Below are 16,093 nucleotides of genomic sequence, written 5' to 3'. Positions count from 1 at the left end.
ATGTTGGCATTCATGGTTCTCTCAATAAACTGTAGCTCCCCAGTGCTGGCAGCACTCATGCAGCCCCAGACCATGACACTCCTGCCACCATGCTTGACTGTAGGCAAGACACACTTGTCTTTGTACTCCTTAACTGGTTGCCGCCACACACGCTTGAAACCATCTGAACCAAATAAGTTTATCTTGGTCTCATCAGACCACAGGACATAGTTCTAATAATCCATGACCTTAGTCTGCTTGTCTTCAGCAAACTGTTTGCAGACTTTTTTGTGCATCATCTTTAGAAGAGGCTTCCTTCTGGGACGACAACCATGCAGACCAATTAGATGTAGCATGTGGCGTAAGGTCTGAGCACTGACAGGCTGACCCCCCATCCCTTCAACTTCTGCAGCATTGGCAGCACTCACACATCTATTTTCCAAAAACAACCTCTGGATAAGACGCGGAGCATGTGCGCTCAACCTCTTTGGTTGACCATGGTGAGGCCTGTTCTGAGTGAAACCTGTCCTGTTAAATCGCTATATGGTCTTGACCACCATGCTGCAGCTCAGTTTCAGGGTCTTGGCAATCTTCTTATAGCCTAGGCCATCTTTATGTAGAGCAACAATTCTTTTTTTCAGATCCTCAGAGTTCTTTGCCATGAGGTGCCATGTTGAACTTCCAGTGACCAGTATGAGAGTGAGAGCTATAACACCAAATTTAACACACCTGAGATCTTGTAACACTAACGAGTCACATGACACCCGGGAGGGAAAATGGCTGATTGGGCCCAATTTGGACATTTTCACTTCGGGGTGTACTCACTTTTATTGCCAGCGGTTTAGACATTAATGGCTGTGTTGAGTTATTTTGAGGGGACAGAAAATTTACACTGTTATACAAGCTGTACACTCACTACTTTACATTGTAGCAAAGTGTCATTTCTTCAGTGTTGTCTCATGAAAAAAAAATTATTTCACTTTCACTCCGCCCACAGCGCTTAGTCTACCTTAGTCAAGCAGTTGTTACATAAGAGGGCCAAGTGGAGCCTTGAGCGGCACCTGTAAATCTAGTTTTGGTCACAAGGAAAAAAGCTGATGGAAAGATGACAGTTTCTTACATAGACAAGCACTTTGAAAACATTCAGTCAGCCACTAAGGCTATACAGCTGACAAAGTAACCGTATTATTTCAATGAAGCAAAAGCATCCAAGAGGCACTGGGATTTTGATGCGAGTTCATACAAAGAAGCGAGAGGGCAAAAATATTTGACAAGCTCACTGGCTCAGGTTAGGCTGCTTACAGCAGACAAGCTATCCTCCAGTGGGTACCCCAACCAGTGTTAATTTCGTCGACTAAAACGTTTTCGTCGACTAAATTAACACAATTTTAGTCTACTAAAATACGACTAAAACTAAAACAATTCAGATGACTAAAATACGACTAAAACTAAAATGGCATTTTAGTCAAAAGACTATAACTAAAACTAAATCTAAATTTGCTGCCAAAATGAACACTGGTGCATGCTCAAAGCTTAATACCATAAATAATAACATATTAGATTTTTCACTCCAGGGCCAGCAGTAGTATATAATGAGTTTGGAAATTGTAGAGAAATGCTTAAATAATGGATTACAAATTACAATTGAACTACACCCATTCGATTATAAATGACTAAAATTAGTTTTAGTCGACTAAAATGTAGGACGTTTTAGTCGACTAAAAAGTAGGATGTTTTAGTCGACTAAAAAGTACTGGAGTTTTAGTCGCCTAAATACGACTAAAACTAAAAAACACTAGCAGAAGACTAAAATGGGACTAAAACTAAAATGCTATTTTAGTCCTAAGACTAAGACTAAAACTAAATTGAAATTTGCTGCCAAAATTAACACTGACCCCAACACAACAGGTTACCAGAAAAACACACACAAATGGAAGAAACACCAGAGCAAAAGATAAGAGTTCAAAGTCATTTATACTATATAAAAAAAAAAAAAAAAAACACCAATGCATTTAGGGGATCAGAACCCCCCTTTCATCAGGGCTTTCTTATGATGCCCAAAACTTCACTATACAAGTCAGAGGTCAGCAAAGTGTACTTTCCAAAACCAGTGTACCCTATATATATATATATATATATATAATCTCTTACTCTCTCTCAATCACATCTCAGCTTTCAAGGCAGGTGTAAATGTGATCGGTCACTGTGAAAAACATTTTTTTTATTACATCAGGTTTTATTTCTAAAAAGCCTCATACCTGTGCTGGCATCGCTCTCTTCTCTTCAACTTTATTAGCCCTCCGTTGGCGGTCAATTCTTTGCCGAACTACAGCAGGTTCTGTCTTAAAGGAGCCCAGCCTAGGGAAATAAATATGAGATTTAAGACTGACCAAATTCAGTTTACTCTGCTCTGAACTGTGCACTGCAATGTCACTCACATGAAATGAAAAGTGGGAGTTCTTTTGAAATATTTAGCAGCTCCAGTTCCAAGTTTATACCAAGCATCTGGGGGAAGATATCCTTTGGCAAATGATTCATCTTCACTGTCACTGTCCGGGTTTTCCAACCGATTAATGCCCATGAAGGTAAGCTGCAATAAGGAATAAAAGTTTTTTCGTACTTACAGTAAACTCCTTCAAGTTCATTTAGAAACACAGCTCGATAATTAAGCAAACCAAGTTATATTGCCACCTACGGGAGAATGGATACTAGGAGCACAAACCAAAAGGCCAGCCCCTTGAGGATATAACCCCTACCATCTGCTCAGTGGCAGGGCCTGTGACTGCCAGACACAGATCTCCGATCATTGTACCAATAGTAAACAAGGCTCTAATTGTGTACTACTGTGTGATCTCTGTGAATGGTCACAGCAATCGCATGGTACAAGGGCCAATCACAGCAGCCCTGTACCAGGTGATAGCGGTGACCAATCACAGTAGTAAACAAGGTCTTATTAATGAAACCTTTGAACAGTCTTACTGACTGCTTTTTACAGTGATCATCACTGTAAAAAGGGATCACCACCCCAGAGCACCAGTCAGTATGATAACACTGCACTACTGGTGAAAGTAATCAAAAATATTGTAAAAAAGAAGAAAAAAAAAAAGTATACATTTTATTGATTTTTACATACTCTCACCAGTCTGTTACCACACCAGTTATAGTGTCCCTGATCATTATTAGATGCATAATTTATGCCCCTAGATAGCATGAATGTGGCCAGGCTGTGAAAAGGTTTCACACATGTGGTATCGCCACACTCAGGAGGAACAGCAGAATGTGTTTTGGGGTGTAAATCTAAGTATGCCTATGCTGTGTTAGAAATACTGAATTAACCGCTTTGTGTAAAAAAAAATAAAAATAAACACATTTTTTTTTTCCTTTCTGACATTTTGCAAAAACTTGTGGCAAAAGAATAAATAAATAATGACATTTTCATAAGACTCACTATGCCTTTCAGAAAATACTTTGAAGTGTTTGCTTTCCAAAATGGGGTCATTTTGTGAGTGTTTCTGCTGTCCTGATGCTCCAAGGCTTCCAAAAATGTGATAGGTAGTCAGGAAATTAGATATGTAGTTCATGCCACTGGAATGCCTGAAGGTGCTCTTTAGATTTTGGGTCACTCTATGTGGTTAGACTATGAAAAAGTCTCACACATGTGGTATTCCCCATATTCGGGAGGTGTACTAGCATGTGTTTTGGGGTTTAATTCTAAGTACGCCTATGCTGAGTGTGAGCAGTTGAGGTACTCAAGTAGTATGTAAGTAGTTTGTATGGCCCCCCACATGCTTCTATGCATACCTGACGTCGGAGCATGCTCCTAATGAGACAACAGATGGTGTCCTGGGTAGTTTCCTCCCAAAACTGGACCAGGGCATCACTGAGCTTCTAAAAAGGCTGAGGTGCAACCTGGCAGCGCTGGATGGACCGAAACATAATATCCCAGAGGTGTTTTATTGGATTTAGGTCAGGGCGAGCGTGGGGGCCATTCAATGGTATCAATTCCTTCATCCTCCAGGAACTGGCTGCATACAATCCCCACATGAGGCCGAGCATTGTCCTGCACCATGAGGAACCCAGGACCCACTGCACCAGCAAAGGGTCTGACAACGGGTCCAATGATTTCATCCCAATACCTAAAGGCAGTCAGGGTGTCATTGTCTAGCCTGTAAAGATCTGTGTGTTCCTCCATGGATATGCCTCCCCAGACCATCACTGACCCACCACCAAACTGGTCATGCGGAACGATATTAGAGGCAGCATTACATTCTCCAAAGCTTCTCCAGACCCTTTCACGTCTGTCACATGTGCTCAGGGTGAACCTGCTCTCATCTGTGAAAAGCACAGAGCGCCAGTGACGGACCTGCCAATACTGGTGTTCAATGGCAAATGCAAATGGAGCTCCATGGTGCCAGGCAGTGGGCACAGGGCTCTCTAGAGGACATTGGGCCCTAAGGCCACCCTCATGAAGTATGTTTCTGATTGTTTGATCTGAGACATTCACACCAGTGGCCTGCTGGAGGTCATTTTGTAGGGCTCTGGCAGTGCTCATCCTGTTCCTCCTTGCACAATGGAGCATATACCGGTGCTGCTGCTGGGTTAAGGACCTTCTACTGCCCTGTCAATCTCTACTAGAGTAACTGCCTGTCTCCTGGAATCTCCTCCATGCTATTGAGACTGTGCTGGGAGACACAGCAAACCTTCTGGCAATGGCACGTATTGATGTTCCATCCTGGAGGAGTTGAACTGACTGTGCAACCTCTATAGGGTCCAGGAAGTACCTCATGCTACCAGTAGTGACACTGACCCTAGCCAAATGCAAAACTAGTGAAAAACAGGAGTAGGAAAAAAAAATGTCAGTGGCCTCCACCTGTAAAAACCATACCCGTTTCGGAGGTCATCTCATTGTTGCCCATCTAGTGCACCTGTTAGTTTCATTAACATCAAAGCAGCTTAAACTGATTAACAACCCCCTCTGCCACTTAACTGAGCAAATCAATATCCCAGAAATGTAACTGACTTGATGCTATACTTGGATTAAAAAGTGTTCCTTTATTTTTTAAATAGTGTATATCATAGTTTATAGACTCTATAACTTTCACAAAGGCCAATTAATACACAGTACACTGATCGGTGTTATTTTTACCAAATTCTAGGGTCCCGATTTCAAGATCAAAGCAGGGTCAGTAGCCGTTCACTGGACATGACCACACCAGGGACAGTCCACAGTTGGGAGAATGGGGGGGGGTTACCATCTGCTGGAGGAGCGGAGGATCAGGTAAAACTATTTCTCCTCTCTCCTAGACAGAACAAACTATTAACCCTTGCAGGGCAGGTGCAGCCACACCACAAAGGAATTAAAAATAATCAATTGAATTGGTGTTTATTATCTGCCTAGATTTCAGTTTATTGCCCGTTCTGATTTGCACAACTTAACCTGGCCAAGTACAACTTACCAAGTCCTCTGCGAATGAAGATGGGTCAAACACTGTCAGGTCTGTGCGGAGTTGACTGGCTTTCTCTTTCCCTAGATTTGATGCCAAAACTAATAACTGAGCGTCAAGTGCAGCTTCCCTGGCTTTGGACACTGAAATTGCAAATAAAGGTACAGATGTAACATATTCAATAAAGCGGTAGTAAACTCTGCTTTATGACTTGTACATTTCTGGTAAGCCTATGATAAGGCTTGCCTGTAGGTACAGTGAAGATCTCCTAAACGTGCACCTTTTAGGATATATTCACATTTGTAGTGGTCGGTGACATTACTGAAGCACACGCACTGCGCTCTGAATAGATGGCACACTGGAGTATGCGGTTCATTGAGAGCGCTGTGCCACAACCGCGACTCACGTGTGGGAGTGACGCCATTGTAGCCCAGTCATTCAAACAATCTAAGAGCGCAAACCACAAGGAAGACAGAGTCAAGATGAAAACACCGCAGGAGGGCATCATTTTAAGGGAAGTCTTTCATAATGTGCTAGTATGCGCTGTAATACTAGCACTTTATGGCTTAAACCACTCTTTTTGTTTTTTTTAATTCTCAGTGTTTACTACCGCTTTAAGCTATTATATGCAAAAGCAGTATGCTGTCTAAGTCAAGCTTTATAGCCAAATACAGACCCAAAAATGCATTTAAGATTATGCTTTTTTCCCCCCAATCAGTACACCTTAACGGAAAAAAAGCAGACAATGGTAAACCGCCTTTTACTGTGCACACGTATGACTAATGTTTTTCTTGCCTGAATGGGAACATGGACAATTTTAATACAGCACCCCAACACTCATAACATTCAAATGTATGGGCGGTTTTACAGTTATCTCGGTTAATCATGAGTGGTTTTATGGCTTTTTTTGTCACCTAAAAGATGTACACCGCATACACAACAGGTAAACCTTTAAGTCAGGGCTTGACAAATTTGCCTGAAATCTAGGAGCCAGCTAAAAAAGTTAGGAGCCAGTTTTTTTTTTTTTTTTAAACTAACAACCAAGTTTTATTTAATAAAACGGATACTAAATTTACACATAAATACGACTAGAACCCCACTCTCCTCTATAGCGCAATTGGATGGAAACAGACTGTCTGTCTCTTTCCATCCGATGCCATCTGATCCGATCCACGGGATGGATAGAAAATAGAACCACCATCCGTCTGTTTTTGGCAGACAGGATCAGATGGCGGCAGATTACTGCTCCATAGAGGCGAATGAAGGGTCCGATCAGGTCTGCCTGAAAAACTGACAGGCGAACCTGTTCAGACAGCCCGTGTGAAAGGGGCCTTCGGCTGTGGCACGGTGATGAGGAAAAACAAAAAAAAGATATATATATATATATATATATATATATAATTTTTTTTTTTTTAAATATTAAGAATTGAAAAAAAAAAAAAAAAAAAACATTTTTTATTTTTTTTTTAATAATTAAAAAAAAGAAAACAATTATTATTTATTTTTTTTAAATTTAAAAAATAAATTAATAATAATAACCCCACTCCCTGTCCACTTACCTTTAAGCAAAGGTAACTGGACAGCAAGATGAAGCCTGCAAAAACTTCCCTCTCCTCTCCTGTTTGGAAGGAGATGGAAAGGCATTGAGAACAGGCATTACTCCCGGCCACCACAAGAGGGTGCCAGTTCCCCAGCCTCTCTCATCTCACAGAAGAAGGCCGAAAAGCCGGGGCCTCAATTTTTGGACGGCGCGGAAGTCCGTGCACTCGGGGAAGGTGAGGGCGCAAAAGGGACAGGACACCTCCTGCAGGGCACCCCAGGCGCCAGGTCGCTAATTCTAGTCGCAAATGCGACCTGGCGCCCGGGGTTTGTGGAGCCCTGCTTTAAGTGATAATAAAGCTTCCAATTTTTTAAAATTAAATAACAAACATGTCATACTTACCTGCTCCTCCTCTTCTCAGGTCCCCCGTCGGCACTTTCTATGGGGCATTAATGAGGGCTCGCTCCCGAGCCACGCTGTCTGCGTCTATTGAGACAGATAACGGGGCTCGGCCCTGCTCCCTCGTCGTAGGATTTGATCATTGGATTCCGCTGCTATCAATCTTCCCTGTGAAGAGGGACCAAGCCCGGAAAGCCACTGCACTCGTGCACATCACTGAATTCAATGGGGTCAGGTAAGTATAAGGAGGGCTGGGGGAAAATCCTCTGCAACAGAAGGTTTTTTAACCTTAATAAATAGAATGTCTTAAGGTAAGAAACCTTGAAGTGGTTCTAAAGGCTGAAGGTTTTTAACCTTCATGCATTCTATGTGTGAAGGTAAAAACCTTGAGTGTGCAGCTCCCCCCTTAGCCCCCCTAATACTTACCCGACACTGATCTCGATCCAGCGATGTGCATGAGGGCAGCAGCTGTCCCGTGTCTCTCCCTCCTCATTGGCTAAGATGCAGCAGCAAGAGCCATTGGCTGTCAATCACAGCCAGTGAGGAGGGAGCAAGGGCAGGGTTGAGCCGACACAGAAGGCTGGCTCGGGAATTTTCTTTGGGAAATTTGGCAATGGGGAGGAGGCCAGAGCGCCGGTGGGGGACCCGAGAAGAAGAGGATCAGGGCTGCTCCATGTAAAACCATTGCACAGAGCAGTGAAGTTTGACATGTTTGTAATTTTAAAAATAATCTTTTATAAAAAATATTTCCTTTACAAACACTCTCAGGCATTAGAGTCACTTTAAAGCTGAAGTGTAGATAGGACAATTTTAACAGAGTTACATTAGTCCAGCTTAGACCAATGTAAGTATGCACCATACCGGTCGGATCCCTGTGGAAGCTTCCAGGTCCTGTGCCGAGTGGCTGCCCTGCTGCTTAGAAAACAGAATGGGTTGCAGAGAATACTTTGCATTCTCTCTGCATTTTGACAGGATGAGGTGAAAATCATGATGTCACCACTGACAGAGAATACTTTGCATTCATTAAGAAAATGCAAAGTGTTCTCTTAGGGTCCCTTCACACGAACGATCCGATCAGATCCGTCTGTCAGTTTTTCAGGCGGACCTGATCGGATGCTCCATGCATCCCTATTGGGCAGCGGATGTCAGCGGAGACATCTCCGCCTGAACCCGCTGCTATCCGCTTCCGATCCTATCCGTGAAATCCAGACAGATGGAAACCCCATTTTCCATCCGTCCAGTGGATCGAATTGGATGAGAACGGACAGGCGGACCGTTCTAATCCGATTCCCCCATAGAGGACAGTGAGGATCTGACAGCTCCGTCTCCGCACACAGAGCGGAGACAGAGCTGTCATCCGCCTGCTCATCGGGGATCTGGGGATCGATCCCCACTGAGCAGAACGGCTCCGTCGGCGGATGCGGGCCGTGTGAAAGGACCCTAAATGGTGCCTGTGCTGAGCGAATGACCCCCTGCTTTCACAATGCAGCAGGACAGCCGCTTGGCACAGAACTCGGAAGTTAGTGGAGCTCAATGTAGCAGCAGTGCCTATTACAATGGTTTCACTCTTCCACAAGGATCCTACAGGTATTTTACATACATACTAACATGGGTCCACTGTAGAAATAGACACAGAGAGGGCACACTGGCCTTGTACATTATCCAACAAAATTTTTTTTAGAGGTGAAATATGATAACTACTCACAAACATAGGTGGTAAAAGCACTCATCAGGCCACTCCTCGTGGCTACACTCTCCCAGGCTAGCCAATGACTCGAGCTTAAGGGAATCTCACCAGGGTCCCTGCTGCTGACGCGTTTCGACGGCAAGTCTTTGGCTCCGATATAGGACTCACCTTCAAAAGGCGTCAGCCAGCAGGGACCTTGGTAAGGCCCCCCCCCCCCTAAGCTCGAGTCATTGGCTAGCCTGGGAAAGTGTACCCACGAGCAGTGGTCTGATGAGTGCTTTTATCAACTATGTTTCTGAGTAGTTATTTATCATATTTTACCTCTAATAAACTTTTGTTGGATAATGCACAAGGCCAGTGCGTCCTCTGTTTTTATCTAATTCAAAAGTGTGTTCTGAGGACTACCCCAGTGCTAGAGGGCAGCAAGGCTTCAAGGGAATTATCAACCTTATGCAACAGAGTACGTTTTTTATTGGGCTACTACACTTCGCAGGGGATTATCTTTGTAGTTTATGTTGGTGGTTACATTGGTCTAGGCTGAATCAATCTAACTGATGTAAAATATGCCATACCGCAACTTCAAGGGATTGTAAAGTCAGAATGTTTTTTTTATCTTAATGCTCTCTATGCATTAATATACAAAACAAAAAAGCAGCCCTCCTCAGCCCCCCTAATACTTACCTGAGCCCATCTGTATCCAGCAATGTTGCATGTCTCAGCTGCCCAGGATTCCCCTCCTCGTTGGCTAAGACAGCAGTGCAACGTGATTGGCTCCTGCTGCTGTCAAAGTCACTCAGGTGCCCCCATAGCAAGCTGCTTGCTGTGGGGGCACTCAACAGAAGGGAGGGGCCAGAAGAACAGAAGAGGGACCGAGAAGAGGAGGATCCGGGCTGCTCTGTGCAAAACTACTGCACAGAGGAGGTAAGTATAACATGTTTATTTTTCTTTTTTGTTGTTTTAAAAACGAGACTTTACATTCACTTTCAACTTTGATAAATTAAATAAAAAGTGAAGAATTAGCCACTTGCCTCCTTCAAAGAGTTTATTGGCTTGTTCCAGGGTCTCCGTCAGCCTGTTACTACGGGAGCTGAGCATGTCTTCCCTGTTCTCTGCAAAAAAAAAAACATTTTATACACAATACAATCTCTGAGCCAATACTAAAAGAGAATACCAAGCTATGCTGGACATACATACTGACAGGTAATTAGCTGCTACCCAAAAAAAAAAAACTGCCCAATGTTTGGGGGACATGGAGTGATGTGAATAGTTGTATGTACCCTGGAAAGCTGCATATATACAGCAAATAAGAAACTAAACAAGATTACACTCACCAGCTTGCATGGCTGCCAGTGATATAGATATACAAGATATACAAAAGGTAAAGCTAGCACGCTACAAAATAGAAGCAAGTGTCCGCAATCCACATATCTGATGAGTCCTAACCACACCAAATGTAGAGGAAGCAATCCTGATGAAGGTCTGTGGGACACCTGTCCGTTTTTATCTGATCCCATCCACTGGACAGATAGCGAATGTATCTAGTCTAAGTCTAATCACAGTGGGAGTGGGCTGCCAGGATGGCGTGCATCCCAAACCCAGAAGTGTAGGGTCACATGCAACATACATGATCCTGCACAGCAGAGCTGCCTTGCCGTCGTATATATACACAGCATACAGTCTGCAAATGGTTAAGAGTTTAGAAAGCCAGGGGGTGGGCATTCAGGTCATGTGATCGCTGCGGTTGGCTGTCACACTGGTCACCTGATTGGAAAGCTCCCGATCCCTGCTGGCTATCATGCTGGGAGCGCGCTTTCAGCACAGTAAGCTGCTTAAACAGGGCTGCATATATGTGGTTGCTTGGTGTTAAGGCCCACCCTTATATACATACTGTAAGCACGAAGGGGGTATAGCTGGCCAGCTGCTGTACTTCACAGTAATCCCTATCTGGCCAGTCCCTACTCTACTCTACTCAATGCAAATATTCCAGTGGAAGTGGAGGGGGCAGATAGACACATGTTGTGGGAAAGCCGGTCACTCGCGATCATCCGTTAGAGCAGGAGAAAGGCAGGCGGCTAATGTAAACAAAGCCGCCTGTCATTCTCCCCTGTGTAGAAACAGTGATCATACGGTTCTACTATGTAGGACCGTTGATCACTGTTCCTACACCTCAAGCCACAGCCAATCACAGTTAGAATCACTCCCCTAGGGACACACTTAACCCCTCCCTCTCCAAAAAAGTTAACCCCTTCACTGCCAGTGTAATTTTACAGTAACAGTGCATATGTATAGCACTGATTACTGTAGTAATGTCACTGGTACCCCCAAAAGTGTCAAAAATGTCAGTCAAGGGTCCGATCTGTCCGCCGCAATGTCACAGTACCGCAAAAAAAAAAAAAAAAAAAAACAAATCGCAGATCGCCGCCATTACGTGTTAAAAACAACAAAAATGACAAAAATCTTTCCCTTAGTTAGTAAACGCGATAACATACGCGCAAACCAATCAAAATACGCTTTTTGCGATTTTTTTTTACGAAACATATGTAGCATAAAACAAATTGGCCGAAAATGTTAAAAAAATTTAGATTTTTACATTTTTTGGGGGGGAATTTCATATAAAAAAAATGTGAAAAATATTGTTATTTTTGCAAAATTGTCGCTCTTTTTTCGTTTATAGTGCATGATCAAAAAAAATCGCACAGGTGATCAAATACCACCAAAAGAAAGCTCTGTTTGTGGGAAAAAAAGGACGTCAAATTCGTTTAGGTACAGCGTCGCACGACCGTGCAATTGTCCGTTAAAGTTACGCAGTGCCGAATCGCAAAATAGGCCCTCGTCAGGAAGGGGGTAAAATCTTCCGGGGCTTAAGTGGTTAAAGTATAACTAAAAGGCAAAACTTTTTCATTGTGGATAGAGAGGAGAGAGATTAGAAAACCTGTCAGTTTGTATTGCTGTCAGTGCCCCCTCGTTAGGGATATTCACCCTTCCTATTCGTCTTGTTTATCCCAAATTTTTGGTTATCCTAAGAAAAGTAATAGAGGGGAAATCTTCCAATGGGGTCACTAGTTCTAGTGACCTGGGATTCCCTTCATTAGCAGATATTTCCTCTCACTTCCTCTTTTGGCTATGGGACAGGAAGTGAAGGTAAATTTCCCAATGGGACAAAGATGTCAAAAACAAACCTTACAGGGGTTATAACCCTCCTTTACGCTATCCAAAAAAGAAAGAAAAGAGAAAAAGTTTTGCCTATAGTTCTTCTTTAACTTTGGAGGGATTTCTTCCCACTTCCTGTTTTGTCTCTGGGACAGGAAGTAAAGAGAAATCTCCCTATTGGGACACTGAATGCAAAAAAAAAAGGGGGGGGCGGGGTTTCCTTTAGTTCTACTTTATTGGCACCTGAAAGGTTAATGTCCCTTTCCCAGGCATTGTATATGTCTAGTTTTCCCAACCCCTCCATACATAGCCGGGACACTGAGATGAAGATCAGCCCTACAATGGTGTCTGTGTATGATGAGCAGAGATGTGGATGATGAGCAGTGATGTGGATGATGAGCAGTGATGTGGATGATGAGCAGTGATGTGGATGATGAGCAGTGATGTCTATGATATAGCAGTGATGTCTATGATATAGCAGTGATGTCTATGATATAGCAGTGATGTCTATGATGAGCAGTGATGTCTATGATGAGCAGTGATGTCTATGATGAGCAGTGATGTCTATGATGAGCAGTGATGTCTATGATGAGCAGTGATGTGGATGATGAGCAGTGATGTGGATGATGAGCAGTGATGTGGATGATGAGCAGTGATGTGGATGATGAGCAGTGATGTGGATGATGAGCAGTGATGTGGATGATGAGCAGTGATGTTTATGATGAGCAGTGATGTGGATGATTAACAGTGATGTGGATGATTAACAGTGATGTGAATGATTAACAGTGATGTGGATGATTAACAGTGATGTGGATGATGAGCAGTGATGTGGATGATGAGCAGTGACGTGGATGATGAGCAGTGATGTGGATGATGAGCAGTGTATGATGAGCAGTGATGTGGATGATTAACAGTGATGTGGATGATTAACAGTGACGTGGATGATGAGCAGTGACGTGGATGATGAGCAGTGACGTGGATGATGAGCAGTGATGTGGATGATGAGCAGTGACGTGGATGATGAGCAGTGACGTGGATGATGAGCAGTGACGTGGATGATGAGCAGTGACGTAGATGATGAGCAGTGATGTAGATGATGAGCAGTGATGTAGATGATGAGCAGTGACGTAGATGATGAGCAGTGATGTGGATGATGAGCAGTGACGTGGATGATGAGCGGTGATGTGGATGATGAGCAGTGATGTGGATGATGAGCAGTGTATGATGAGCAGTGATGTGGATGATGAGCAGTGACGTAGATGATGAGCAGTGATGTAGATGATGAGCAGTGACGTAGATGATGAGCAGTGACGTAGATGATGAGCAGTGACGTGGATGATGAGCGGTGATGTGGATGATGAGCAGTGATGTGGATGATGAGCAGTGGATGATGAGCAGTGATGTGGATGATGAGCAGTGATGTGGATGATGAGCAGTGATGTGGATGATGAGCAGTGATGTGGATGATGAGCAGTGATGTGAATGATGAGCAGTGTTGAGGATGATGAGCAGTGTTGAGGATGATGAGCAGTGTTGAGGATGATGAGCAGTGTATGATGAGCAGTGATGTGGATGATGAGCAGTGATGTGGATGATGAGCAGTGATGTGGATGATGAGCAGTGATGTGGATGTTGAGCAGTGATGTGAATGATGAGCAGTGATGCGAATGATGAGCAGTGATGCGGATGATGAGCAGTGATGTGGATGATGAGCAGTGATGTGGATGATGAGCAGTGATGTGGATGATGAGCAGTGATGTGGATGTTGAGCAGTGATGTGGATGTTGAGCAGTGATGTGAATGATGAGCAGTGATGTGAATGATGAGCAGTGATGTGAATGATGAGCAGTGTTGAGGATGTTGAGGATGATGAGCAGTGATGTGAATGATGAGCAGTGATGTGGATGATGAGCAGTGATGTGGATGATGAGCAGTGATGTGGATGATGAGCAGTGATGTGGATGATGAGCAGTGTTGAGGATGATGAGCAGTGATGTGGATGATGAGCAGTGATGTGGATGATGAGCAGTGATGTGGATGATGAGCAGTGTATGATGAGCAGTGATGTGGATGATGAGCAGTGATGTGGATGATGAGCAGTGATGTGGATGATGAGCAGTGATGTGGATGATGAGCAGTGAAGTGGAGGGCTCCGATCGCACACACTGCTCGCCCCCAGGACACTCACCGTGCATGTTCTGCATGAGTTCCCGGTACTTGTGTCGGATGTTCCGTCGGCTCCCATTGTCCCGATCTCCGTCTCCGTCTGCATCTCCGTCCATGAACGAGACCTCATGGTCCTCCCCACTGGTGGATCTCCGGCCGGACATTCTGGAAGAGCCCGATGACAGCAGCCAGGACTTCGATCACTCGGCTTTGGCGCCGTTGCACTACGCAAGACACAACACAGACCCTACGGAGGCCGGCAGGGGGCGGGGACATGTGACACCGCGGAGCTCTGCGTTCCAAGCCTCGTTCTCATTCCGCCACACTCAGGTTTATTAAAGTGCTAGTAAAAGTTTTTTGTTTATGTTTTACCTACAGGTAACCCTATAATAAAGCTTACCTGTAAGTACTGTAAATATCTTCTAAACCTGCACCGTTTAGGAGATATTTAGTGGTGAAGCTGCAGGTGACGTCATACCTTGGGTTCCGTCCCATCCCTTTAACCACTTCAGCCCCAGAAGGTTTTACACCCCTTTAATGACCAGGCAACTTTTTGCGATTCGGCACTCCATTACTTTAACGGATAATTGTGCGGTCGGGCAACGCCGTCCCAAAAAAAAATCAATGTCCTTTTTTTCCCACAAATAGCGTTCTTGTAGTGGTATTTAATCATCTCTGCAGTTTTTATTTTTTTGCGCTAGAAACAAAAAAGAGTGACAATTCTGAAAAAAATAAAAAAAATGTTTTCCACTTTCTATTATATAACATTCCCAAAAAAAAATGTAAAAATCTAATTTTTTTATCATTTTAGGACAATTTGTATTCTGCTACATATTCTTGGTAAAAAAAAATCCCAATAAGCGTATATTGATTGGTTTGCGCAAAAGTTATCGCATCTACAAACTAGGAGAAAGATTTATGTAATTTTTCATTATTTTTTTTTTAACTAGTAATGGCGGCGATCAGCGATTTTTAGCAGGACTGCAACATTGCGGTCGACAGATCGGACACCTAACTGACAATTTTGACATTTTTGGGGGGACCAGTGACATTACTACAGTAATATGCACTGTTACTGTAATAATGACACTGGCAGGGAAGGGGTTAACTCAGTGGCAATCAAAGGGTTAAGTTTATGACTAGAGGGTGTTTTCTAACTGTGAGGAGGATGGGCTTGTGGAATCAACACAGAGACCTGTATTCCTAAATAGGAGGATCCCAGGCGCTCTGTGCTGATTCCTGAGAGAACAACGGTCTGCTGCGTTTACAACAGCAGATCGTCGTTCTCTCCCTACGGGGAGCGATTGCGTGTGCCCGGTGGCAATAGCGGCCGCCAGCCCTGTGAGTCAGCTTCCCCGCTGGCTAATAGGGGTGCGAGCGGCAGTCGGCACAGCCGCCGGCTGGATGGAGTCCCGATCTAAGCTGGATGCGGCTTCGATCGGGTCTCCGATGACGTAACCCCGAGGCGGCGTCCATGATGTCACGTCCGGGTTACTCTGCTGCTAAAGGCGGCAGATTAAAAAAATGAGTGTATTCAAAAATGCAGTTTTCGGCGTTTTGAATGCATGGAAGTGTAGTGGAGTCTAGTGTCTTTTAGACCCTCGATCCCTCCATAAAGAGTACCTGTCACTGCATATTGCTGTCACAAGGGATGTTTACATTGCTTGTGACAGCAATAAAAGTGATCAGATTTTTTTTTTTTAAAAACCTGTAATAAAGTTAAAAAAA

The 16,093-nt window shown here is 43.8% G+C and overlaps 1 protein-coding gene across 1 annotated transcript in view; it reads right to left on the bottom strand.

Annotated features, from left to right (window-relative positions):
• The window catches only part of NSMCE4A (NSE4 homolog A, SMC5-SMC6 complex component), a 53,670-nt gene extending 39,025 nt beyond the window's left edge, over positions 1–14,645 (bottom strand). The window contains exons 1-5 of the mRNA XM_082269133.1: positions 14,388–14,645; positions 10,078–10,158; positions 5,436–5,566; positions 2,418–2,569; positions 2,238–2,337 (exon numbers count right to left, since the gene is read on the bottom strand). Of these exons, the coding sequence (XP_082125259.1) occupies positions 2,238–2,337; positions 2,418–2,569; positions 5,436–5,566; positions 10,078–10,158; positions 14,388–14,529 (606 nt within the window). The 5' untranslated portion in view covers positions 14,530–14,645. The remainder of the gene's footprint in view (positions 1–2,237; positions 2,338–2,417; positions 2,570–5,435; positions 5,567–10,077; positions 10,159–14,387) is intronic.
• Positions 14,646–16,093: the final 1,448 nt, after the last annotated feature.

The sequence above is a fragment of the Pelophylax lessonae genome (assembly GCF_965119305.1).
Source record: "Pelophylax lessonae genome assembly, chromosome: 9".
Taxonomy (NCBI): Eukaryota; Metazoa; Chordata; class Amphibia; order Anura; family Ranidae; genus Pelophylax; species Pelophylax lessonae.
The sequence above is the reverse complement of the archived record's forward strand: the minus strand, read 5'-3'. Positions and strand labels throughout refer to the sequence as shown.